At 36.7% G+C, this 26,716-nt stretch overlaps 1 protein-coding gene across 3 annotated transcripts in view; it reads right to left on the bottom strand.

Moving 5' to 3' along the window:
• Positions 1–26,716, bottom strand: part of arap3 (ArfGAP with RhoGAP domain, ankyrin repeat and PH domain 3) — a 50,819-nt gene that overhangs the window by 20,080 nt on the left and 4,023 nt on the right. For 2 of the 3 annotated variants that reach the window (XM_048176388.1, XM_048176390.1), the window contains exons 2-12: positions 17,040–18,067; positions 14,391–14,437; positions 11,395–11,477; positions 11,238–11,299; positions 8,582–8,797; positions 8,222–8,291; positions 6,228–6,348; positions 4,651–4,835; positions 4,310–4,416; positions 1,322–1,521; positions 888–973 (exon numbers count right to left, since the gene is read on the bottom strand). In XM_048176388.1, coding sequence (XP_048032345.1) covers positions 888–973; positions 1,322–1,521; positions 4,310–4,416; positions 4,651–4,835; positions 6,228–6,348; positions 8,222–8,291; positions 8,582–8,797; positions 11,238–11,299; positions 11,395–11,477; positions 14,391–14,437; positions 17,040–17,995 — 2,133 coding nt within the window. In that variant the 5' untranslated portion in view covers positions 17,996–18,067. Of the gene's footprint in view, positions 1–887; positions 974–1,321; positions 1,522–4,309; positions 4,417–4,650; positions 4,836–6,227; positions 6,349–8,221; positions 8,292–8,581; positions 8,798–11,237; positions 11,300–11,394; positions 11,478–14,390; positions 14,438–17,039; positions 18,068–20,749; positions 20,834–26,716 lie in introns of all 3 variants that reach the window. The other variant, XM_048176389.1, reaches the window with a different exon arrangement.

Below are 26,716 nucleotides of genomic sequence, written 5' to 3'. Positions count from 1 at the left end.
AGTGCACTGAGCTGCAAAAGAGACGCTGTTCCCCAGGTGGCTTTCTGTGTGCTTGATCCGAGACAGAGAGAAACACGGACAAGTATAGGCTACTTTGGGTTTCGAGTGTGCGCTTAAGCGGACATATACACAAAAATATGTCAAAATGTCTGTTTTGGAAGGTTTCACTTAAACACAGTCAGTTATTTCTTAAGTGAACATAAACATCTGGGGAAGTACCATATTGTTCTGAATATAAAACAGTTTTTTTCTTTGAAATACATCTGAAAAAAAATGGGTTCCTCTTATATTCAGGGTCTTTTACGTCATTAATACACCCGCAACAATAGGTGGCGCCAAATACGCGTAAAACGGTGTGTCAGATTGTAATGTTAGAAGATCGCGGGCGCAAAAACGCTAACAGTCAAAGAAAAGCTTGACTCATGTTTGTGTGCCTCGCTGACAGGACCAAACTTCCTACCTGCGAAAAAGTGTTTTTAAATGTGATCGAATGTGATTTAGTACATTTAATAAGAAACAATGTATTTTTAATTCATATGGTGAAGACAGAGTGTTTTATTTTTTACATTTGATTATTAAATTTCTGTATAGCATGCTATTTTTAGTAGGATAAATTGTTTATGTCATTTGTATCTTTTTTCTACTGTATTCTCTTTTGTTTGTAATTTTTTTTTTTTTTTATTGTATTACTGACTGTTTCAACACACTGTTGTTTGTTGACAGTGAATCAGCTCTGAAAAGATTAAGGGTTTGGGGGTCATTTTGAGTTTTTCATCAACGCTCTGACAGGGGCCCCCAGAAGTCTAGGACCGGCACTGCTGATAACTGGAACATAAAGTCCTTTTCACAGAAAGACCTGTGAAAAAAAACCTCATGGCAACCCCTACCTGAACGATCTCATTGCTCCACACGCTGGTGTCCAGTTTCAGACTTTGCACTTTCGACACCATTGTGCCAAGACTTCGATGCTGGCCTGCAGGCAGACAGAACAAAAGGGGCACCACATCACTCTCCACGCACCATTCATTCAGTTTGTCCCAAAAGACTTCCTGATATGGTGCCTGTGAGCCACATTTAGGCATGGAGGACCTCATATGAACTCTCAAATGAGCTTAGAAACTCTTAACACCATCTGTATCAACCAAGACACTGCCGAATAGTCAGTATTTGGATAATGCAAAAGATCTCACACCATCTGTTTTAATGAATTTCTAGTCTAATTCAGCAGAATTCACTGTGCTTTATAAATTTAAACTAGAAAAGCCATTGAGCTAATAATACACCCGGTCTTTACACCACCACATCAGTCACACACACACACCTGCGCAATTCTTGCAGATGACCACACAGAGATTAATGGATGCCCAGTCTGGATTGATGGCTTTGCAGTCTGCGCAGATCTTGTTGGACCTGTTGGACCAGATCTTCTCTGCCACCTCATAATCAGATAGTGTTTCTGCTATAGATTCCTGCAGGGCCTCCATCCAGTCCTTCTTCTCTCGCTCCGACTCTGCCGTAAAGCTGCAAAGGTGCACAAAACCCTCTTAATGCTCTGCCTTCATGGATCCTATTAACTGCCTCTAGTCTGGCATGGTTATTTTGTGGGAACACACCTCTGAATGACATCTCTGCTTTCTTTAAGTGTGCAGTTAAATTTGACCGATCAAAATTGACTTTATTTCAATAACGTCTATGTTCTATTCATCAAAGAATCCTGGGAAAAAAATGCATCGCTGTTTCCACAAAAATATTGAGAAGAACAGCTGTTTTCTATGGAAGCTTGTTTCCGGCATGAAATAAAAAATAAAGATAATTGCAACTTTTTATCTCACAATTCTGACTTTTTTTCTCAGAATTGCGAGATATAAAGTCAGAATTGCGAGTTCTAAAGTCAGAATTGCGAGCTCTAAAGTCAGAATTGCGAGCTCTAAAGTCAGAATTGCGAGTTCTAAAGTCAGAATTCCGAGATATAAAGACAGAATTGCGAGTTCTAAAGTCAGAATTGCGAGATATAAAGTCAGAATTGCGAGTTCTAAAGTCAGAATTCCGAGATATAAAGTCAGAATTGCGAGATATAAAGTCGGAATTGCGAGTTCTAAAGTCAGAATTGCGAGTTCTAAAGTCAGAATTGCGAGTTCTAAAGTCAGAATTGCGAGATATAGTCAGAATTGCGAGTTATAAAGTCAGAATTGTGAGTTATAAAGTCAGAATTGCAAGTTCTAAAGTCAGAATTGCGAGATATAAAGTCAGAATTGCGAGTTCTAAAGTCAGAATTGCGAGTTCTAAAGTCAGAATTCCGAGATATAAAGTCAGAATAGCGAGTTCTAAAGTCAGAATTGCGAGTTCTAAAGTCAGAAATCCGAGATATAAAGTCAGAATTGCAAGTTCTGAAGTCAGAATTGCGAGTTCTAAAGTCAGAATTCCGAGATATAAAGTCAGAATTGCGAGTTCTAAAGTCAGAATTGCGAGTTCTAAAGTCAGAATTCCGAGATATAAAGTCAGAATTGCGAGTTCTAAAGTCAGAATTGCGAGTTCTAAAGTCAGAATTCCGAGATATAAAGTCAGAATTGCGAGTTCTAAAGTCAGAATTGCGAGTTATAAAGTCAGAATCCCGAGATATAAAGAGATATAAAGTCAGAATTGCGAGTTCTAAAGTCAGAATTGCGAGTTCTAAAGTCAGAATTGCGAGATATAGTCAGAATTGCGAGTTATAAAGTCAGAATTGCGAGTTCTAAAGTCAGAATTGCGAGATATAGTCAGAATTGCGAGTTATAAAGTCAGAATTGTGAATTATAAAGTCAGAATTCCGAGATATAAAGTCAGAATTGCGAGTTCTAAAGTCAGAATTGCGAGATATAAAGTCAGAATTGCGAGTTCTAAAGTCAGAATTGCGAGTTCTAAAGTCAGAATTCCGAGATATAAAGTCAGAATTGCGAGTTATAAAGTCAGAATTGCGAGTTATAAAGTCAGAATTCCGAGATATAAAGTCAGAATTGCGAGTTCTAAAGTCAGAATTGCGAGTTCTAAAGTCAGAATTCCGAGATATAAAGTCAGAATTGCGAGTTCTAAAGTCAGAATTGCGAGATATAAAGTCAGAATTCCGAGATATAAAGTCAGAATTGCGAGTTCTAAAGTCAGAATTGCGAGTTCTAAAGTCAGAATTGCGAGATATAGTCAGAATTGCGAGTTATAAAGTCAGAATTGTGAGTTATAAAGTCAGAATTGCGAGTTCTAAAGTCAGAATTGCGAGATATAGTCAGAATTGCGAGTTATAAAGTCAGAATTGTGAGTTATAAAGTCAGAATTCCGAGATATAAAGTCAGAATTGCGAGTTATAAAGTCAGAATTGCGAGATATAAAGTCAGAATTGCGAGTTCTAAAGTCAGAATTGCGAAATATAGTCAGAATTGCGAGTTCTAAAGTCAGAATTGCGAGTTCTAAAGTCAGAATTGCGAGTTCTAAAGTCAGAATTGCGAGCTCTAAAGTCAGAATTGCGAGCTCTAAAGTCAGAATTGCGAGCTCTAAAGTCAGAATTGCGAGTTCTAAAGTCAGAATTGCGAGCTCTAAAGTCAGAATTGCGAGTTCTAAAGTCAGAATTGCGAGATATAAAGTCAGAATTGCGAGTTCTAAAGTCAGAATTGCGAGCTCTAAAGTCAGAATTGCGAGTTCTAAAGTCAGAATTGCGAGCTCTAAAGTCAGAATTGCGAGCTCTAAAGTCAGAATTGCGAGATATAAAGTCAGAATTGCGGAATATAGCCAGAATTGCGAGTTATAAAGTCAGAATTGCGAGTTATAAAGCCAGAATTGTGAAACAGACTAATGAGAAACAATAATTATTACAATATAAAATAACTGTTTTCTATTTTAATACATTTTAAAAAGTAATTTATTCCTCTGATGGCAAAGCTGAATTTTCAGCATCATTACTCCAGTCTTCAGTGTCACATGATCCTTCAGAAATCATTCTAATATGCTGATTTGATGTTCAAGAAACATTTATATCACTTTAGTAAAAATATCTAAATCTCCTTAAAAAAGATATATTTAGAGAATCAAAACTGCATTATAATATGACTTGTTTTCAGAGAATATACATTACGTTTATTTTGCGAACCCCATTGGCCAATTGATTTTTTCATGTTTTAAACTAAGGGGTAAGAAAAAGAAACATATGCAAGATAAATTAAATGGAAACTAGACAAATTACTGATTATACAATATTTTTGCTGTGTTGGAAATTACTTAAGAGGGTAAACACGTACAAGCTACTTAACAGAGGCATAGCGTGACTGTTCTAAAGAGTGTTTACCTGAAGGTTTTATAAGGTGTAATGAGATCAAAGCTCTTGCCCTTCCCATCACGAATTGTAGCTCCTCTGGCCTCAATTACAGTAATTCCAATCCCATTTTTAAAGCACTGTAAAACACATATCACAAAGGGTCAGCCTTAATGTAATAATTAGTAATCAAACCACCATGATGCTAATATTTTTTAATGCATTGTACATATGCTATAAGAAGCTCAGAATACTTTTTAAAACACTCAAATTGCGTCACGCTGAGAGAAGAAAGAGGTAAAGTAAATCACCGGTACTAAATCTAGAGTAGTATGGCTATAACACGATTAACTGTAACGTGATTAACTAATCACCTGCTCATTCTTGTACAACCAGATCTGCTCCATTATAATGGCTGTGTAGATCTTTGACTTGGTTCCTTTGAGCTCCAGGAAGCCGCTCTTTTGGCAGTGACTGCCAGGGCCAAAACGTGGACGGCCAAAAACCAGTTGCTCTTTGACCCGCTCCTGCAACGTGCTGCACCATTTGCTCCTCTGGACTACAAGACATAAAAAGAATCATAAAGGTTTCTTTTGCCCCAGTTAAATTTCAAATGAGCCGTAAAACACTTTTCTAAAAATCCATTCCAATTCTACATTAATATCAGCCATAAAAAAAGATGGTCCCACTTTATATTAAGTGTATTTAACTACAATGTACTAACATATAAAAGGGTGGTTGATTATGATTTCACTTTTTTAACTTTAGTTAGTGTGTAATGTTGCTGTTTGAGCATAAACAACATCTGCAAAGTTCAATGCAAAGGGAGATATAAAATGGATATTAAAGGGACACACGTCGTGTTTTTGCTCACACCCAAACAGGGGCAAATTTGACAAGCTATAATAAATGATCTGTGGGGTATTTTGAGCTGAAACTTCACAGACACATTCTGGGGACACCAGAGACTTATATTACATCTTATAAAAGGGTCATTATAGGTCTCCTTTAAATGTATTATTTATTACAATGCACTTATTGTGTACATACATGTTTTTACATTGTACTAAAATTTTAAAAATACATGTAATTAGAGCTGTAGTTCATTTCTGTAATTACATCTATTATTACACTGTTAACCCTTCCCTTAGTCCTTAACCAACCCTTAAACCTACCCATACCACCAAACCTGTCCCTAACCTTACCCGTATCCCACCGCAATAGCAGTAAAAGTGTTTTTGCAATACAATAAGTACACTGTAGTCATTTTATGTAAGTACATAGTAGTTAAAGGGTTAGTTAGTAATGACACCCTCACGTCGTTCCAAAAACAACCACGGTGACGTAAAAGTGCATTACCAGCACAGACAGATGAAAGGATTCAATGGAATCAATTCAATGGAAAGGATTCCGGAAGAGAAGACAATGCTGAATAAAGTCGTAGTTTTTGTTATTTTTGGACCAAAATGTATTTTTGATGCTTCAAAAAATTCTAACTAACCCACTGATGTCACATGGACTACTTTGATGATGTTTTTATTACCTTTCTGGACATGGACAGTCTACCGTACATACACTTTCAATGGAGGGACAGAAAGTTCTCGGACTAAATCTAAAATATCTTAAACTGTGTTCCGAAGATGAACGGAGGTCTTACGGGTTTGGAACGACATGAGGGTGAGTAATTAATGACATAATTTTCATTTTTGGGTGAACTAACCCTTTAAGAACACCTAATATAAAGTGTGACCAAAAAGATTACAAGAATATTTCCAAACATATTTTTTGCAAACAAGTATTTCTGTATCTCAAGCAACAGAGCATTAGCAACAGCAAGGCCATGAGTTCGACTTCCAGGAAATGCATGAACTGAATACCTTGAATGCAACATAAAAAGCATCTGCCAAATTCATAGAAAAAGGAAGTTATCTGCTAAAATCGCTGCGCTTACCATCATTATCAGCTCGGAACACAAATGTCCTGTGACTTGTCACAACCTCAAATTTATTGTCTTTGGCTACACGGGCCATCTGTATGGCAGCTAAAGGAATCACACCTTTGGGATAAGCATCCTGGGAGAAAGAGACCATTTGTGTTAAGAATAACAGAGTACCAACATATGTGACGTCTACAGAAAAACACAATGGAATGTACTGTAGGAATTGTTTATATTCTGAAGGTCTTCAGGCAGCATGAAGTGCTTAAAGGGGTCATATAAAATGATGAATCAGTTGATTGTACTGAAAGCATGCTGTACTGTAACACAAAATATAATGATTTATTGTAACCAACTTGCAAGTTATAAATGATTAAACAGTGTAACATAACTTTTCCCTGACCAGGTGAGCTGAAAGGTTCAACACACACGTGAATTTGGTTGTTGATCAGCACCATCTATTGTTCTGGCAATTTGCTTTTCATTCATCTCAATGAATATAGGTTTCTCTCTTGGTGTAAATAGACCATTCGTCATCAATTCATTCAGCTTCCCTGTTCTGTGTTTGGTGTGAAAGGGCCTTCACATGTCAACAACAGACATTCAGTGTTGTTCAGCTGTTTAACTCACTATTCAATGTTCAGAACGGAGTAAGGGCGGTTAAAAACTATTTTTGACAGTAAACCTGTATGCAAAGACTGGATTTATATCAAAGCAATTCAGAGGGTGGAAAAATTACACTACCGTTCAAAGTTTGGGGTCAGATTTTTTAAAGAAATTAATACTTTTATTCATTGATGAAGCATTAAATTGATCAAAAGTCACAGTGTAGAAATTTATAATGGTACAAAAGATTTACATTACAGTCCAAAAGTTTGGAACCACTAAGATTTTTAATGTTTTTAAAAGAAGTTTCGTCTGCTCACCAAGGCTACATTTATTTAATTAAAAATACAGTAAAAAACAGTAATATTGTGAAATATTATTACAATTTAAAATAACTGTGTACTATTTAAATATATTTGACAAAGTAATTTATTCCTGTGATGGCAAAGCTGAATTTTCAGCATCATTACTCCAGTCTTCAGTGTCACATGATCCTTCAGAAATCATTCTAATATGCTGATCTGCTGCTCAAGAAACATTTAATGTGTACAATTGTACAAAATATTTGTGTACAATATTTTTTTTCAGGATTATTTGATGAATAGAAAGTTCAAAAGAACAGTGTTTATCTGAAATCTAATCTTTTGTAACATTATAAATGTATTTACTGCCACTTTTGATTGATTTAATGCATCCTTGCTGAATAAAAGTATTCATTTCTTTCATTTCTTTTCAAAAAAAAAAAAAAAAAAAAATTCTTACTGAGCCCAAACTTTTGAACGGTAGTGTATAATGCTACAGAAGCTTTGTATTTCAGATAAATGCTGTTCTTTTGAACTTTCTATTCATCAAGGAATCCTGAAAAACAAAGTACACAACTGTTTTCAACATTGAAAATAATCATAAATGTTTATTGAGCAGCAGATCAGCATATTAGAATGATTTCTGAAGGATCATGTGACACTGAAGACTGGAGTAATGATGCTGAAAATTCAGCTTTGCATCACAGGAATAAATTACTTTGTCAAATATATTTAAATAGTACACAGTTATTTTAAATTGTAATAATATTTCACAATATTGCTGTTTTTTACTGTATTTTTAATTAAATAAATGTAGCCTTGGTGAGCAGACGAAACTTCTTTTAAAAACATTAAAAATCTTAGTGGTTCCAAACTTTTGGACTGTACTGTATATTACTTCAAATAAGTATTTTTACTGTATTTTGGATCAAATAAATGCAGACTTGGTGACCTTATGACACTTTTACACGGTAATGTATGTGTAAAAACCTTGAGATTAAAAGTGGATGAAGGAAAAAATACTGATTGATAAATGTATGATATGATTCCTTAATAATACTATGTCATGATGGCATTGAGTGTGTTCACATGCAATTATACCTTTTCACTACCATAGTACATCAAGTTCTTCCCATCAAACTTCACATATCGTTTCTGGAACACATAGTTTCTATAATAGAGGAACAAATATGATGTCAAAGAAAAACAACTACATTACAAAGGTCACATGTGAGCACATGTAATATAGTGCTGTTTGTAGTGTCGCAAATAGTTTAAGGAGGAAGTGAATCTAGACACTGGAAGATGTCAAGCGGAGGACAGGAACAAACAGCAGGAGACACAACACGTGAAGTGATGACAAACCGGCCAGAGAGGATAGACAGGGAGCAGAAACAGCCATTGAGGAGCGTGCAGGAGACGCAGAGATGAGAGGAGAGCAGCAGCCCCGATGGGGCGTACCCTTGAGGAGAGAGCTTGTCCAGCCAGCCGCTGAGGATAGGTTCCATCCGCTCGGACAACGAGGTGAAGCTGGCGTAGGGAGAGATGATGTCCTCGTCTGCTTCATTGGAGCAGAGGTTATGAGGGAGGGGGAACGAGTGTGAGGCTGGTGTGGGTTCACCCACAGTGCAGTAGCCTGGAGAATCAAGACGCTTGAGCCACGAGTGATTGTTCTGCCTGTGGGAGAAGGAGGAGGTTTAAAATACATATAAATATACACTGAACATTAATATTACAATGCAAAAAAAAAAAAAAACCTCTTAAAACAGGTTCATATTCCACTAAAAATATGTAAACATCCTTAAAAAAGCTAAATAATGAGAAGCAAAAATGCATTACTTATTAAGACTTGTTTTCAGTAAATATTTATTTATCAATTATTGCCATTCTAGCATCAAAGGTTATATTCATGGCAGACTCAAGAGTAATAAAATGCACAATACTCATAATAAAAATGTTTCAATTAACTGTATACAATATTATCTCTACAAACAAATAAAACTAATTAAAAAATAACAACAACAATAATACCAATAATAATAATACCAGTTATATAAAATATTTCAATTTGATTTTCAATGAAAATTTTAATATTTTCCAAGAAGAAGTCTTTTAAAAATGTCCATTATTATACTTTCTGAATAAGAACCTTGCCTAATATCATTTAATGCAAGACATTACGATAAAATATGCTTTGTAGTCAAGGAAGACTTACAAAACTCACATAAAGGCAAATCTTCCCCTTTCAATAAATATACATGATTAAGTCTTGTGTGATCAATTCGATATACAGTCTGATCATGTTTTTGATTGTTTTGATCTGTTTTTGATTGTTTTGGCTTCACTTCATATAATAATTTGTTATGGCCACATTCATCCCATTCCTTTTGCCACTCTTTAGAAATATACAAACTCAGTATGGGTTTAACATCAGATGTTGATATTTGACATTCAGTCACTCTCAGCTGAAGAGCTTCGTTAGCAGCTTTATCTACAGTTCATTCCAAGCCAGTCCCATATAGCCCAGTATCCAACAAAAAACAATAATAAAACCATGCTTCTTTAAATAGTCCACTTTTCCTATTATACTGACTGAGTATAGGATCTTCAGTCTTCAGGGGCTCAAATGCTTGTAGATAAGATTTACAGTCTGTACATATAAAAAATACCTTGTTGTTCTATTACTATTTGTTCTAAAGCTAAAAACAATGCACGGGCCTCAGCTGTGTAAATTGAACTCTGTCCACAAACCAAAACATGCTGAAGATACATGATTGTCTTTAATTAAGTTTACCGGACATTTCTCTTTTTAAAATAAAATAAAATAACATAAAATAACATAACATAACATAAATAAAATAAAATAAAATAAAATAAAATAAAATAAAATAAAATAAAATAAAATAAAATAAAATAAAATAAAATAAAATAAAATAAAATTATTGTTGCTGTTGAGGAAAAAAAAAATATATATATATATATAATATATATATATATATATATATATTAGGGCTGGGCGATATATCGCATGCGATTGTCACGCGCATTTCGTCAGTAAAGCCGGTTCCCTGATTACCGTGAAATCGCCATCACCTGCTTTCAAATGGAGCGGCATTTAATAGACAGAGCCGTAGTTCACTGACAAGCTACGCAATATCGCGTTCATATCGAAGGCGATTCATCTGCGATTAATTACTAATATTTCAGTCTGTTCCTCAAACATAGCTATAGCTATCATATAATATATTCAGAAGATTTGAAATATAGCACATGAGCCATACAGACTCATTTTTTGTTTTTTTTTGTCAGTTTTTTTTTTATTCATATGGTAATATGGGGACTTCCCCATTTTCATTTTATAGACAAGAGCAGCTGGGAGATTCAGCTGCAACTGCTCTGTTTGCATTTCACGGAAGAAAGTAAGCTATAGGGTTTGGAACGACATGAGGGTGTGTAAATGACGACAGAATTTTCCTTTTCGGGTGAATTGTTCCTTTAAAGCTATCTGAAGCATTCTCGTTTATGTTTTAATCACATTACGGATATCGCTTTGCTAAATCATGCTTACTAAGCCACCTTCGTGACTTAAAGGGATACTCCACCCGAAAAATGAAAATTCTCTCATCATTTACTCACTTTCATGCTATCCCAGATGTATATGACTTTCTTCAAATGAACACAAATGAGGATTTTTAGACACTAAATTGAACACGCAAAGTGAACACGATGGTAATCTACACGACACCAGTGGATGACTCAATGTCTTCTGAAGCAAAAAAATAGGTGTGTGTGAGAAAAATCTTTTACACATATTAAAGTATAAACCATGGCTGGCCAACTGTCAGTATCCCTTTAAGGCATTAATGTTAATCTCTTTCATAAAAAAAAAAAAAAATCTATCTTTGACTCACAGATCCAAACACTTAAACCTCATAAATTCTGAAGACACTAGAGCTCAAACAAGTAAACATACTGATTCCACTTTATCCAAGATAGCAATGTTTTGGGCATCACTATGCAATTAACAGCTGGATATAACACTGTGAGCATACCAAACATTCTGCTGGCTTTTGCGGAAGAAGTCAATTTGAACTCTCATGGAAATACTTGAACTTACCCATGATCTCTTGTTTTATCCTCTTTATTTGTAGTCTTTTCCTCAGTTTTGGTCCTCTCGGCCTAAACATGTTCAACCACAAATAAATGACACCTATCTGAGTACATCAAGTAAAAATTCACTCTAAAATAAAGTTTGCTCTCTTCAAGTCTCTCACCTCTGAATGTTGATGATGTCGCTTGCTGTGGAAAACAGTTTCACAGTACGGGTTGATCATTTCATCTTCGTCCTCAGCAGATGCTGTGTCAGTTGAACAGAAAATAGAAGGATAAGATAAAAACATTTAGATTAAAATATCTCTTACACAAATGCATCGATTCACTTCAGAAGGCCTTTATTAACTTTTAAGTATTAACTACTTTTTTGGGATTCAAAATCTCATCCTCCATTCTCTCCCATTATAAAGCTTGGAAGAGCCAGGATATTTTTTAATATAACTCTGATTGTGTTTGGCTGAAAGAAGATAGTCATATACACCTAGAACGGCTTGAGGGTGGGTAAATCATGGTGTACTTTCATTTTTGGGTGAGCTATCCCTTTAAGTACTATAGTGCATCTCTGCAGCAGATTGACATGTTCTTGCTGTGAGATGTTAATCCATTCTTCCAGAATAGTTTGCGTTCTGGAGCCAGAGCCTGTTCTCGGTCAGGCAAACTGGAGCCTATGGCGAACTGGCCGTTTGTTTCCACAGACTTGAGGAATGAATGGTGACGTACGTGACTATAACCAGTATAAAAAAAACATTGCATATCCCGGTGTTTGTGCAAGCATTGCGGCACTTCTGTTTTGCTGTTCTCAGTAAAGAGAGTGATTCTAGAAAAAAGGCAGCTCCCATAAACTGCTGGAAATTTCATCTGTCCTTTTAAAGCTGCAGTAGGTAACTTTTGTAAAAAAATAATTTTTTACATATTTGTTAAACCTGACATTATGTCCTGACAGTAGAATATGAGACAGATAATCTGTGAAAAAAATCAAGCTCCTCTAGCTCCTCCCAGTGGTCCTATTGCCATTTGCAGAAATACACCGCTCCCGGTAAGAAACAACCAATCAGAGCCAGGAGGAGTGTCTTAGCAGTGTCACTCAATCAAGCTCGCGTGCACGCTGATCACACTCCTCTCATGCACTGCGCGTACAGGCGTTCAAATTCAAGATTACCGGTGTGCCGCAGCTTTGCTTATGGCGAAATAAAACGATGTTATATGCAAAGGACCACCCTGAAATCTACAAGAAACCATGCCATACATAATTTGTCAGTCCTGTTTTGAAATTATCTTAGTTGTAAACAAATCAAGCAGGGATACTTACTTGTCAAGCAGAAATGTGGCTGACTCTGCATCGGTTTTTAATCCGTTCAGGACACGTAGCTCCCTCCACCTCGGAAAAGCCGCTCCGATATTTACCCTCGTTTTATTTCGGGCTCTATCTAATTCTTTCTTTTTGGCTTTTTTATCATCGTCATCTGTCTTTTTCCGTTTACCCATCTTTATTTTATGAGCAGGTGCCACTCGAGGAATTGGCAGTTTGGATTGTTTTTCCGCCATAAGCAAAGCTGCGGCACACCGGTAATCTTGAAGCCTGTATGCGCTGGCGCTGTGCATGAGAGGGGTGAGATCAGCGCGCACGCGAGCTTGATTGATTGACACTGCTAAGACACTCCTCCTGGCTCTGATTGGTTGTTTCTTACCGGGAGCGGTGTATTTCTGCAAATGGCAATAGGACCACTGGGAGGAGCCAGAGGAGCTTGATTTTTTCACAGATTATCTGTCTCATATTCTACTGTCAGGACATAATGTCAGGTTTAACAAATATGTAAAAAAAATTTTTTTTACAAAAGTTACCTACAGCAGCTTTAAGTGATAAACAGAAACTGTTGATTCACTCGCTCTCTCGCATGGTGAGTGTCTCCTGTGTGTGTAGTTTTATATATTTAGAAATAAAGAGCAGCGTAGTGTAACGTTATTACATTGCTCAACGAGACAGCATCAGCATTTCTCCGCTCCCCACTCCCCATTCGAGACCAACAAGTTTTTAGGGCCGGAGTTGAACCAATCTTTCCGGCCCGGTATAGACCTTATTCGCAGCAGCAAAAATGCTGTTCTTACTTAGAGTTTTTGTCTTGTTTTTAGTCAAAATATCTTAAAGTTCTTAAATCAAGAAGCATTTTCTTGACAAGTAAAAATTATTTTCTTGTTTTCAGGAAAAATAAGTCAAAATTAAGTAAGTTTTTCTTAAAACAAGCAAAATAATCTTAGTCCAAACTGAAAACAAGATTATTTTGCTTACCCCATTGGCAGATTATTTTGCTTGTTTTAAGGAAAAACTTACTTAATTTTGACTTATTTTTCCTGAAAACAACAAAATAATTTTTACTTGTCAAGAAAATGCTTCTTGATTTAAGAACTTTAAGATATTTTGACTAGAAACAAGACAAAAACTCTAAGTAAGAACATTTTTTGCAGTGCATCTATAACATTTTTAACAGGAATGAAAGCGAAGCTGTGAGGGATGGACATACATCTCTTCAGTGGGTTGTACTGATATTTAATGTGTTTTTGGATTGATCTACTGACGAAACAGTGTAAAATAATCTTTCCAAGAAACTTCAGACAACTCCAGACAACATGCTTATAATTTTCCAGCTGTGGAAAATGATAAGTGATCTAGGAGCGTTATACAGCTCGAAAACACGGTAAGTCTATCCCTCACAGCCTCGCTTTTATACCCGTCATGGCGCTGCTCTGAATAAGGTCTATTATACCAAATTTTGTGACCCACTGAATTATGTGACCGTACACATAATGTAGTGACGGTAGGGTTAAGATTAGGATTCGGATTAGGATTATCTCAATACAGCAACTCCTTTGATCACATAATTTGGTGGTCAAACAATTCGGCACAACACCGGAACCCCCTTTTCTGCAGTGGAAATGCGAGGAATGGTTTGAGAACGAACACAAGCCAGGAACCCACACTAGAACCATGTTTTTGAAAAAGGCTTGAAACAACAATATATATATACAGAGAGAGGGAGAGAGAGAGAGAAAGAGAGATTTTCATACAAATCTATTCTATAGCTTCATTCACTTTCATTTTTCAGAAAAAAAGACATGTAAGGTAAGCAAATCATACAACTTTGTGTGTTAATAAACCTACCAGATGTTCTTTTGGGTGTTTCAGTTGAGTTGGACTTTTCTAAAGTGCTATAGGATGAGAAAGTGTAGTTAGTTGTGGAGGGATAGTCATAAGAATCAAAATCCAGCAGAATCTTTGAAAGTAAATGGTATGGTATGCTGGTATGCTCAGTAAAAAGAAATAGGTCTCATTCACTAATAATTGCGTACACTATTTGTATTTATACGCACGTTTGAAATTCTCATGAAAACCTAATTTGTGCATACACACATGAATTTGTTTTTAACCTCATTCTAATGTTGATGAATTTGGAGTATTCTAAATGAGAGACCGTGTGCCTGAGGTAAGTAATTTACATAAAACATGCCCAAATCATGTCCATATAAGGGCATTCTGCACACTCTTTTCTTTCGTCACTCCCAGCAAACATGGCACTCTCTAATGACGTGTTTTCGCCTGAGAGAATGTGCAAAAGAAGCAAAAAAGAACTACATTTAGTACTGAGAGGCAGCTTTATGTGTGCACACTTTGGGTGTGAGAACAAAATCTGCAGGAATGAGTAAAAATATAGCTGCAAGCAGCAATTACGGGGCCAAGCACAAAAACGGCACAATAAGCCAGCCAACATGGCTGTGAGCATCAGACCAACTGCAACAGAGAGCAATTAAAGACCTATTAAGATCATTTTAGGCAAAAGAGCTGAAAAATGATTAAAAAAAACGTGGATTTACTGGTTCATCACTTTCGACCAATAGGTGGAGCTGTGACCAAATTAATGTGGTATGGTCAGAGTGAGGTGACAATGACACTTGCAAAGTTTGGTGTCAATATGTCAAAGCACTGCAGAGATACAGCTTCAAGAGTCATTTTTGCATCATGCCTCAAATTCGTTGCTCCGTTGTACGAAAATGGTTCGATGTATTGACTTGAAATCCAAAACTTTTTGTCGGCATGGTCTGAAGATGATACGGTTCAATTTTGGTGAAAATCGGAGCAATGATCTAGGAGGAGTTCGAAAAAGTAGGTTTTTAAAGAAAAACAATATGGCGGACAGGAAGTTCAGCCGACTATGGCAAATTTGATATCTATGTTCTCAGCATGACCCAAGGAATCTACTGAGACCAGATTCATTACAATCGGTTAATGTAGTCAAAAGTTATTAGCATTTTTGTAAATTTTGTTATAACTTTTGTGCCAAAACTTTTTGAGTATTGTCAGGGCATGGTGCCAAAGACGCATACCGAGTTTCGTAACGATACGCTTATGCTTTCGTAAATTACAGCATTTTAGCACAAAACTCAAAATGGCCAACGGCCAAAATGGCCGATATGGAAAAATTGGATATCCTTTGACTCGGCATGATGCCCCGAATCCAACGAATCCCCGAATCCAACTGAATGTCAAACTTATAATTTTTGGACAAACCCATCAGAAGTTATAAGCAAAAAAAGCAATTTTTTATATCTCCGCACCAGTAGGTGGCGCAGCACCGAAACGCTGCATGTTGACTCAGGTCATGCTTGTGATGACATGTACCAAGTTTGGTCTGAATATGATAAAGCGTTGCGGAGATACAGCCTTACGTCTATTTTTGCAAGCGCTATGTACAATTCGTTTGTGTGTTTTTCGAAAACGGTTTGAGGAATCGACTCCATAACTTTTTGTCGGCATGGTCTGAAGATGATCTGGTTCAATTTTCGTGAAAATCGGAGAAACAGCTCGAAAAAGTAGGTTTTTCAGAAAATTCAAAATGGCAGAACAACGTCAATCGGCTTGACCCAAGGAATCAGAGGAAAAAAAATTTGAATTTTGTTTCTAGCCCTTACGGTTCAAAAGTTATTAACATAAACATGAGCGCAACTTTGGACAGCTGGTGGCGCTACAGGGATTGAGATAGAGACTCCAAATTTGCTATGGACATAGATCAGACTGTCCTCTAACTGTGTGCCAAATTTCACAACTTTTTACCATACAGTTCTATGGGCTGCCATAGACTCCCAGAGCGGAAGAAGAAGAATAATTAAAAAGAAATCTAACAATAACAATAGGTGCCTCCGCACCTTCGATGCTTGGCCCCTAATTATGCGCAATACGCGCAATCCCATTCGAAATTCAAGCCCTGTAACACCAACAATATTCATCCGGAGCGAATGAGACGAGTGAGTGAGGGGAAGAGGGTTTGTATGTCAAGTCACTGTCTGAGAGATGAGAGAGAGAGAGCAGTATCGTTTATCTCTTCTGAAGAAAATGAGTATTGGAAGAGTTTCAGATATTTCAGTATCAGTATGTATCGAAAAATCTATATTTATGACAACACTACATTGCACTTAGTTTATTATTTCAGATTCCTTTTTAAAAGACTACAACTGAAAACTGTATATTACATATAATATTCAACCCGCCAAAGAGTGACCACTGCTGAAATACACCCGCATTTGGTCAAGCCCTGACAAAATACATTTAAGATCATGTTTATAAGGCTACCAAGAGTGTCATATTTTTATGTGTACGAGTGGTTTCAGTTGTTCCTACATTTTTTGTAAATTTAAAATAAATTTTAGAATTATTGATGAATCATGATTTGTTCGTAAAAATGTTCGTAACGTTTGTGCGTACGCATGCTTCGTGAATGAGACCCAGTGTCATTGCAATGAAAAAGTAACAGTTTACCTATGTTTTTCAGTGGACGGGCTGACCTCCTGGCGTGGAGGGGGAACGGGTGCAGAATGACTCCAAATCACACGTGGAGTGCTTGGTAAAGTGCCACAGTAGATTTCATTAGAGACCATCTCTATCCCTGAGCAGGGAGGACTTGGAGGTGAACCAGGTGTGTTGGTGAAGGGAGAGCACTGATAACTAGAGGGGGAGTCAGGTGGGGTGCAGAGGGGTGGGGTGCTGAGACGCTCCTGGCCCGACATTCTCCTGAAGGTGGAGGGAGGAATTCCTCGATTTAACCTAGGTGGCACTGGGGGTAACAGTCCACCAGTCTCTAGGGCTGAAGTGGTATTACTCAGACCTGGTTCACAATGGACCTTTTTAGATTCAGTAGATGTTTCAACAGTGTCTGTACTGGATGCAGTAGAGGATGAATCTTCTGCAACTATTAGAAGGTGATCCTGAGATGACTTTTGGCGAGGTTGCGTTTCGTGTTGTGTTGGTAAAGAAAATTTCTCTGCTCTTAGCTTGTGGAAGACAGTTCTTGGTTTTGGTACCGGCTTCACAACACTAGTGCTACGCTCGGAAAATGAGCGCTTCACTTGTGCACAAAGATTCGGGGCAGAGCTGTTACGTAAGGTTTCTAAAGAGGTGCCGGGATGTCTTGAAGGAGAAACATTGACAGGGGTCACCTCGTGAATAGCAGACTCTGAATTACAGCGATCTAGCAAGGGCTCTTGCCCTTGATGTTGACAGATCAGCTGAATGTGCTCGACCAGTTTGAGGATACGCTTCCTGTGGCCGGTGGCAGTGACTCCCACCCTGTTCAGAGCAACATTGTCCACATGACAGAAGTCTCGGGCGAGGAGAAAGCCTGCCTGACGGAAGTGATCCAGATACCTCTCGAGGTGGATGGAAGCCAACAGGTCCTCTGCATCTGAGCATGGACCGATTGTTGCCATGGTGTGCATGGGTGCTGTTTAGGCTGCATTCAAAACAGCAGCAATTCCAGCCAAGAGCAGCAGACGACACCAGTCCTTCATCTGAGAAAACAAACAGAGACAATAAGTTAACGGTTCATGGAAAAAGACCTCTTTAACCAACCAAGAATTCGATCTACCCTCAGAGTAGTACACTAATAATATGTAAAATACATTAAATAGAGACTATATTTTTACATAATAATAATTAATAAATAACAAATTAAATATATATATATATATATATATATATATATATATATATATATATACAGTACTGATTAAAAGTTTGGAAGCATTACTATTTTTAATGCTTTTGAAAGTCTCTTCTGCTCATCAAGACTGCATTTATTTGATCAAAAATACATAAAAAACAGTAATATTGTGAAATATTATTACAATTTAAAATAATGGTTTTCTATTTTAATAAACTTTAAGATATAATTTATTTCTGTGATGCAAAGCTGAATTTTCATCAGTCATAAATCCAGTCTTCAGTGTCACATGATCCTTCAGAAATCATTCTAATATGATCAGTTATCAGTTATTATCAATGTTGGAAACAGTTGTGCTTTTTTTCAGGATTTGCTGATACATAAAAAGTTTAAAAAGAACAGCATTTATTCAAAATAGAAATCTTGTCCAACAATATAAGTCTTTACTATCACTTTTTATCAATTTAACACATCCTTGCTGAATAAAAGTATTAATTTCTTTCAAAAAAAAAAAAGCATGAAAAAAGATTACTGAATGGTAGTGTATATTGTTACAAAATAATTTATATTTTTAACTTTTTTAGTTGTCAAAGAATCTTGAAAAAAATTTCTGAAGGATCATGTGACACTGAAGACTGGGAGTAATGATGCTGAAAATTCAGCTTTGCATCACTGAAATAAATTATACTTTAAAGTATATTAATATAGAAAACCACTATTTTAAATTGTAATAATATTTCATAATATCGCTGTTTTTTTCTGTTTTTTTGCTCAAATAAATGCAGGCTTGATAAGCATAAGAAACTTCTTTCAAAAACATTAAATATAGTAATGTTTCCAAACTTTTGACCGGTACTGTATATTGTTATTGTTTATTTATCATTATTATTATTACTACTAGAAGTATTAGTAGTAGTATTATAAAGCATAATAAAATAAATAATGCACAACCATCAATAACCAATAACCAATAAATAACCACAATAACCAAAAAATACATAATAAAATGAACATATATCGGCCAATACCGATATTGTGGCCGATATATGTTCATTTTTAATGTTATCGTTATCGGCCTGATAAGAAAATTTAGCAGATATATTAAAGCTGATAAATAATAGATTATTTCCCTCAATTGAGACACTTGTTCAGATGCGTTTGCCATGATGGTTTTGAATTGCTTGAAATGTGATTGAAATCACTTCAAAAAGAAAAATACAGTTAAGTGCAACATGTACAGCGCAAGTCTGTCATACAGACTACATAAAATTATAATGAGAACATTATAATTGTGTGCTCGGGACATTGCTTTTAATGGTGAGGCTTTTGTTTTTGTAATCAGGCTCTCAAAAATTATATAAAAATTTGGATTTAGATTTATCGGCCAATATATCGGTTATCGGCTTTCAAATATGAAGAATTATCGGTTATCGGTATCGGCCAAAATTTTCATATCGGTGCATCCCTAATGATAATGATAATAACAACAAAACCATGTATTTGTTTTTATTGCTATTATACTTGCATTGTGCCAAAATGCAAAGGCTACAAAACTAAATGGGTAATGTCCACCTCTAAAAGACATGGTTGATCGTTGCAGGGAGTTTAATGCTCTTTTATGACAAAGAGCATGTTTAGAGGACAGAGACTGAATCACCCTGACATTTCCAGATGAAGCCATGACCCCGCTCACAGACTCTTAAAATCACTGTGTTGGAACAAAAAAGTCAGTGACTGAATAAAAAACAAATCTTTGTACCATTTGAAAATGAGCATTCAGTGTCAAAACACATGGGACTATTGCAGAGTTGCACATCATGATAAGCTGTAACAGAGAGCATACACAAGAATGACAATACAGTCATATTTCTTATACTATTTTTAGAAGCCTCCATTCATTGAGCTGCTGAAAATGTGGTCCACATGAGGGAACTAGCAACAGTCGAGAAAACAGAGACTCCACCAGGGTGGGCCTGGGAGAAAAACCATGTGGGTGGGGCAAAGCTTGTTCGGCAGGGATGGCATAACTCTGGGAGAGAGACCGAGAGAATGCTTTCTATAAACATTTCTGACTGCGCGTCCTATAGAGTAACATCACTTGAGAACAGTGGCCTACGAGGAATCTCAAGGTTACGAGTGGCATACGGCCAAACCCAGAAACAGAGAGCCGCTACATTTCATGACCTCAAGGCGGAGCCTGATGGGTGGGTGTGATGATTGGATAAACTCTCATCACAGGGTGTACAAATCCACAAAGGATTCACACTGTTCTTTCTCAAGGACATCTCAACAGGAGATACGTACGGTGCCGCTTTCTATTTGTGGCAGAAATGAATCAATCATAATCACTCCACCGCAATTATAAAGCACAATAAAAGTCAGAAACGTGTTAAAAAAGCCTTGATAATGTCAGCAGGGTCTGTTTCACTCAACAACTGAGTCTGAGTAGAAAAGCAGACATTAGAAGGCTGTTAAAAAAGGTTGATGAGTCATATCCTCGTCTTCCTTTGTCTGGACTCTGGATGCTAACCTTTGGCTCTGGCACTCTGATTCACCGGATCCCACGGTGAGGGGGGAGGCAGGAAGCTTGTGAGGAGGACTGATAAAGTGTGACCTGAGGAAAAGAGAGAAATGGGTCTGGGTGTTTTCTTTTTCCCCTGGCAGCAATGCAGAAAAAACTCCCTTCAGCAAGACTGCCATCATGAAACCAACCAGTGGCAAAACATCTGCAATTAATTCAGCCCAAATCCCTTAATCTACAGACTCCAGATTTCAGTCTTAACTAGAGCTGCACGATTAATCGTAAAAAGACTGCGATCTCGATTCAAACATCCACCCGATCTTATTTTATTAATGACAACGATTCGTCCTTGTCTAGTAAACCTTTGACAAAATCGTGGCTGAATTTTGACTCCCTGGCAAATTTTGCCCCATCGTTGAAGTCGCTACCTGATTGCCTAATCTGGCTGGGGTGTAATAATTCGGCGGGGGTCCGAATTCGGCACAACACCAGAACATTCAAATCTGTGTTTGTGCTGCCACTCTGAGCCAGAGAGAGCAGTTTTGAACCACACAGTAGTCATTTCTGTGCTACAAATATTCAAATTATCACAGAAGTACTGAGATAAAAGTTTAAAGTTAGGATATAAACACTGATGTCTACGAAAACAATCAAAATAGAGCAAAACCACCTTTTGAAACTAACTTGGCGCTTCAAATAACGGTCGTGTCAATTACATCTTACGCCACCAGTTGGCAACAAGTGACTGTTAAAAATGTATTTGTCATTGAATCATTCATTCAAAAGATTGATTCAAAAACACTGATTCCAGTAATGAAACAATATTTTTTTTACGAGTCATTGAATTTTTTTAAAGGTGCCATAGAATTGAAAATTGAATTTACCTTGGCATAGTTGAATAACAAGAGTTCAGTACATGGAAATGACATACAGTGAGTCTCAAACACCATTGTTTCCTCCTTCTTATATAAATCTAATTTGTTTAAAAGACCGAAGAACAGGCGAATCTCAACATAACACTGATTGTTACGTAACAGTCGGGATCATTAATATGTATGACCCCCAATATTTGCATATGCCAGCCCATGTTCAAGGCATTAGACAAGGGCAGCCAGTATTAACGTCTGGATGTGCACAGCTGAATCATCAGACTAGGTAAGCAAGCAAGAACAATAGTGAAAAATGGCAGATGGACTGACATGATCCATGATTACATGATATTTTTAGTGATATTTGTAAATTGTCTTTCTAAATGTTTCGTTAGCATGTTGCTAATGTACTGTTAAATGTGGTTAAAGTTACCATCGTTTCTTACTGTATTCACGGAGACAAGAGAGCTGTCGCTATTTTCATTATTAAACACTTGCATAATTCATAAACACAACTTCATTCTTTATAAATCTCTCCAACAGTGTGTAATGTTAGCTTTAGCCACGAAGCACCATCAAACTCATTCAGAATCAAATGTAAACATCCAAATAGATACTAAACTTACGCGATTAGACATGTTGCATGACAAACACTTTGTAAAGATCCATTTTGAGGGTTATATTAGCTGTGTGAACTTTGTTTATGCAATGTATTATAGAGTTGTGAGCTCGGGGGGCGGAGAGCACGAGGATTTAAAGGGGAAGCACGCTGAATTGGCGCATTTATAATGACGCCCCAAAATAGGCAGTTAAAAAAATGAATAACAAAAAAACCAATGGGGTATTTTGAGCTGCAACTTCACAGACACATTCAGGGGACACCTTAGACTTATATTACATCTTGTTAAAAAAACGTTCTAGGGCACCTTTAAATAATTCATTCAAATTAATTAAACATTTTTCCAGCAATTAGAGTCCAGCAATTAATATTTTGTCAGAACCTCTAGTAAATTACATGTTATTTTGTTTGGTTGTAGATTATAATCAGAATCATGGGAGAATCGTGATCTCTATTTGAAACCAACCATTTTATCCAGAATCTCACAGCTATGGTCTAACTATGCTGTCTGTTTTCGTTCTTTGTAAGTGTTTAAATTTATAATTAAAGTTTGAAAATCTCATTCAAAAATGTAACCGGCAGTGATGTCATCGTAATATTTGCCTACAGAAGTTCTCTTGAAGATTATGAAGATTCTTGTGTGAAGCCAAATAAAAAGACGCGTGTTATCGGGTGTCGTGAAATTGGCTCTGGTGCGGCATTTTATTTACACTACCGTTCAAAAGTCTGTAATCAGTAAGATATTTTTTTTTAATTATTATCCAGCAAGAATGCGTTCAATTGATCAAAACTTAGATAAGACATTTATAATGTTACAAAACTTTATCAAACAATTCTGAAAAACAAATGTCAGTTTCCTCAAACTGTTTTCAGCATTAATAATAATCAGAAATGTTTCTTGAGCAGCAAATCAGCTTATTAGAATGATTTCTGAAGGATCATGTGACACTGAAGACTGGAGTAATGATGCTGAAAATTCAGCTTTGCCATCTTTACATTTCAAAATATATTAAATTAGAAATTGTAATAATATTTCTCAATATTACTGTATTTATCAAATAAATGTGGTCTAAGTGAGCATAAATAAAAATATTTGAATAATCTCATAGACCCCAACCTTTTGAACAGTAGCGTACAGAGAACTTGCACTAGCTTGCACTATTTGTTTGGAAGCAGTGGCATTTCCTTCATTTCATTTTGGATTCGCCACACTTAACGCAGCACACATGGTTCAAAATTAATATCAATCGACTGTAAATGCAACAAACACATCTACCCATTTTTCAGCTGCATTTCTCAACCCCACAAAATAGATGTATTTGCACATTTTTTGAGTGACACCAAACAACCACATTATTACGCCACATTTTATCGGGTTGACATGCAGCATGCAGACTCCCAGTGTTTGTTTAGCTTGCAACCACATGTACAGTAGTGTGGTTAAAACAGGGACTATTTTGCAAGGGGAAAAAAGGGAAGCCACAATTTCTGTCTTTAAAGTATACAGTGCATTAGACAACTGTTTGTTACTCAACAGAAGGCACAGAAAACTTTAGATGATTAAATGGTCTAAAAAAATTCTATAGGCTTTTAAGAGTCAGGAGCGATCACAATATATTTTTTTTGACTTAGGCCATCAAGTATCCCAAACACCCTACAGCCAAAACACTGTCATGGATGCAGAGGAACAACGCACTATAAATGGGGTAGTGTTTGTCTAATGACTGCATTCCCTCCACGCTGTGACCTGAGGATGCCGGGGGAAGGGTCACTTGCAGATAAGAATGGTCTGAGACGGTCTCAGGCAGGTCTGTTCTTGTATATGAAGGTCTAGAAAAGATGGTAAGGCAACCAGCAGGACACCAGAAGCATATCATTCCAGCAGCACCGTATCTGTATCTTCCAATCATCCTCCACATCTAGACTGAGCCGGCAAACACAAGGCAAGATGGCCACCATCTCAAACAACAATCAACATGTATTTTGCTGGGAAAACTGTGCCCTGCTCTGCTCTGTCCGCCCCGCCCTAACTATATTTATCTTGATGGCCGATCTGGGCTTTCTGCGAACTACTGAATACACAGGATACAGCTGTCCCTCAAACAAAACCCTCCTCCTCTCTCCCGCGCTAGAGGAAAAGAGAGAATGTGCATGATACAAAGATGAACTGCAATCATTGCAGCCATCTAAAACCATAAGAAGGGTCAATGATCTCATGATAATGTCAACAGGGTCTGTATATATAATGATCATATACAAAATTAACATTAAAGGTGCCCTAGAATTAAAAATTGAATTTACCTTGGCATAGTTGAATAACAAGAGTTCAGTACATGGAAATGACATACAGTGAGTCACAAACACCATTGTTTCCTCCTTCTTATATAAATTTGATTTGTTTAAAAGACCTCCGAAGAACAGGCGAATCTCAACATAACACCGACTGTTACGTAACAGTGGGGATCATTAATATGTACGACCCCAATATTTGCATATGCCAGTAAAGAACACTTTGTAAAGATCCATTTTGAGGGTTATATTAGCTGTGTGAACTTTGTTTATGCTGTTTAAGGCAAGCGCGAGCTCCGGGGGCTGGGGAGCGCGAGATTTAAAGGGGGCCGCAGCCTGAATCGGCGCATATTTAATGATGCCCCAAAATAGGCAGTTAAAAAAATGAATAAAAAAAAAATCTATGGGGTATTTTGAGCTGAAACTTCACAGACACATTCAGGGGACACCTTAGACTTATATTACATCTTTTGAAAAGACGTTCTACGGCACCTTTAACATGATGGTAATTTAAACATAGCCTTTGTAAAAAATAAATAAATAAATAAAACATATTTATTATAGTTTGTCAAATTTCCCCCATTTGGGTGTGAGCAAAAACACGACGCGTGTCCCTTTGAATGCAAATGAGCTGCAGCTCCCGTCACATTTTCCAAAAGAGGGCGGAGCTTTAACAGCTCATGCTTCGGTTGCTCAACAACAACAAAGCTGGAGAATCTCACGCAGCCAAAATGAGGATTGTCAGTAACGGTGTTCAGCCTTACATTGTTCAAACCGGAGTCGACACTGATGGAGAGACTCAGGAAGAAGAAGTTACAACTTTTAGACGTTTCTGAATGGTTAGTGGATAAATTTATGAAGTTGCTGTGGAGTTGATTCAACTCATCCACTAGCATGTGCCGTCATGTTAATCTTTTGTGCAAATCCAGTGTTGAATTGACCCTCGTTTGTGAAGCAGTCCGGCGTAAAATGACGGCATGACAACAACACTCTACTACAACAACTCTTCCTCTTCTCTAAAGCAGCCCAACATGGCCCCGCCCCCTTTGTTGTGTGTTCCCGGGGGCGGGGTTTATGTAAATTTTAGGGTTTGTGATGTCACTAACCCGGGATGAAGCTTGTTGTAGTCCTTAAATGGAAAATTCTTTAAAAGAAAATATCTCCCTTTGCATTGAACTTTGAGTGTCGTAACTTTGCAGATGTTGTTTATGCTCAAACAGCAACATTACACACTAACTAAAGTTAAAAAAGTGAAATCATAATCAACCACCCCTTTAACTTAAATTCATGCATCGCACAAAACTATTATTTACAGACAGTATTGGAAATGCAGCTCATTGTTATTTGGACTACTTTAATACTGCTTTATGAAGACATTTTTGCAATAAATAAATGAATATGATTACACTTGTCTTGAGCATATTTTTTCTTTATACTGTATATTTTTTTAAGAAATTGTTAGGGTTAGGTTTAGAGTTAGGAGTGGGATTCATTTTTAACATTTTATAATTTGTATACTCTATAAAAGTGGTTATGTTTCGGTTTGGCTGTAGGGATATAAAATCTGATCTATAAATGTAACTATACAATTATATTTATGATATAAAAGATTTATAAATATGTCTCCATAGCTGCAAAAACATAACAATGTTTAAGTTTTGGATTTTGTCAATACGTCTATATATTGTACATTTCAGCATCAATCCAAACATACAAAAAAATGATGTTTTGTGTCTGTAAATGTTACATACTAATATCGGATATAAACAATGAGTCCAGGCTGGTCTCAAAAGAAATCGTCTTGAATGAGGCAGAACACCTCAAACCTAGAAAGAGCTTTCACAGAATCTACACACTGTGTCCTTGACATGCCGGTCATGGTCACAGGGATAGCAACAATCACACTGAGTTTACACGTTAAAAGAGCCACTCATTTCAATGAGACAAATGGCTTTGTGGTCATACACAGTTCCTGTACTCTTTCAGTATTACCAAATGAAGCCAGAAGTGATGATTCATGTTTTTCTTGTAATTAAGTGAGTAAATTGTCCCTTCGCATGAAGTTTTTTGCATGCATTTCACAGATTAACAACATTTCAAAGGTGTAAAAAAAGGACACCAATAGGACACATACACACTTTATCAATACTATAAGGATTATAGTATTAATTAATTATTAAGGATTATAAAAGGATATTT

The sequence above is a fragment of the Megalobrama amblycephala genome, linkage group LG23 (assembly GCF_018812025.1).
Source record: "Megalobrama amblycephala isolate DHTTF-2021 linkage group LG23, ASM1881202v1, whole genome shotgun sequence".
Classification (NCBI taxonomy): Eukaryota; Metazoa; Chordata; class Actinopteri; order Cypriniformes; family Xenocyprididae; genus Megalobrama; species Megalobrama amblycephala.
The sequence above is the reverse complement of the archived record's forward strand: the minus strand, read 5'-3'. Positions and strand labels throughout refer to the sequence as shown.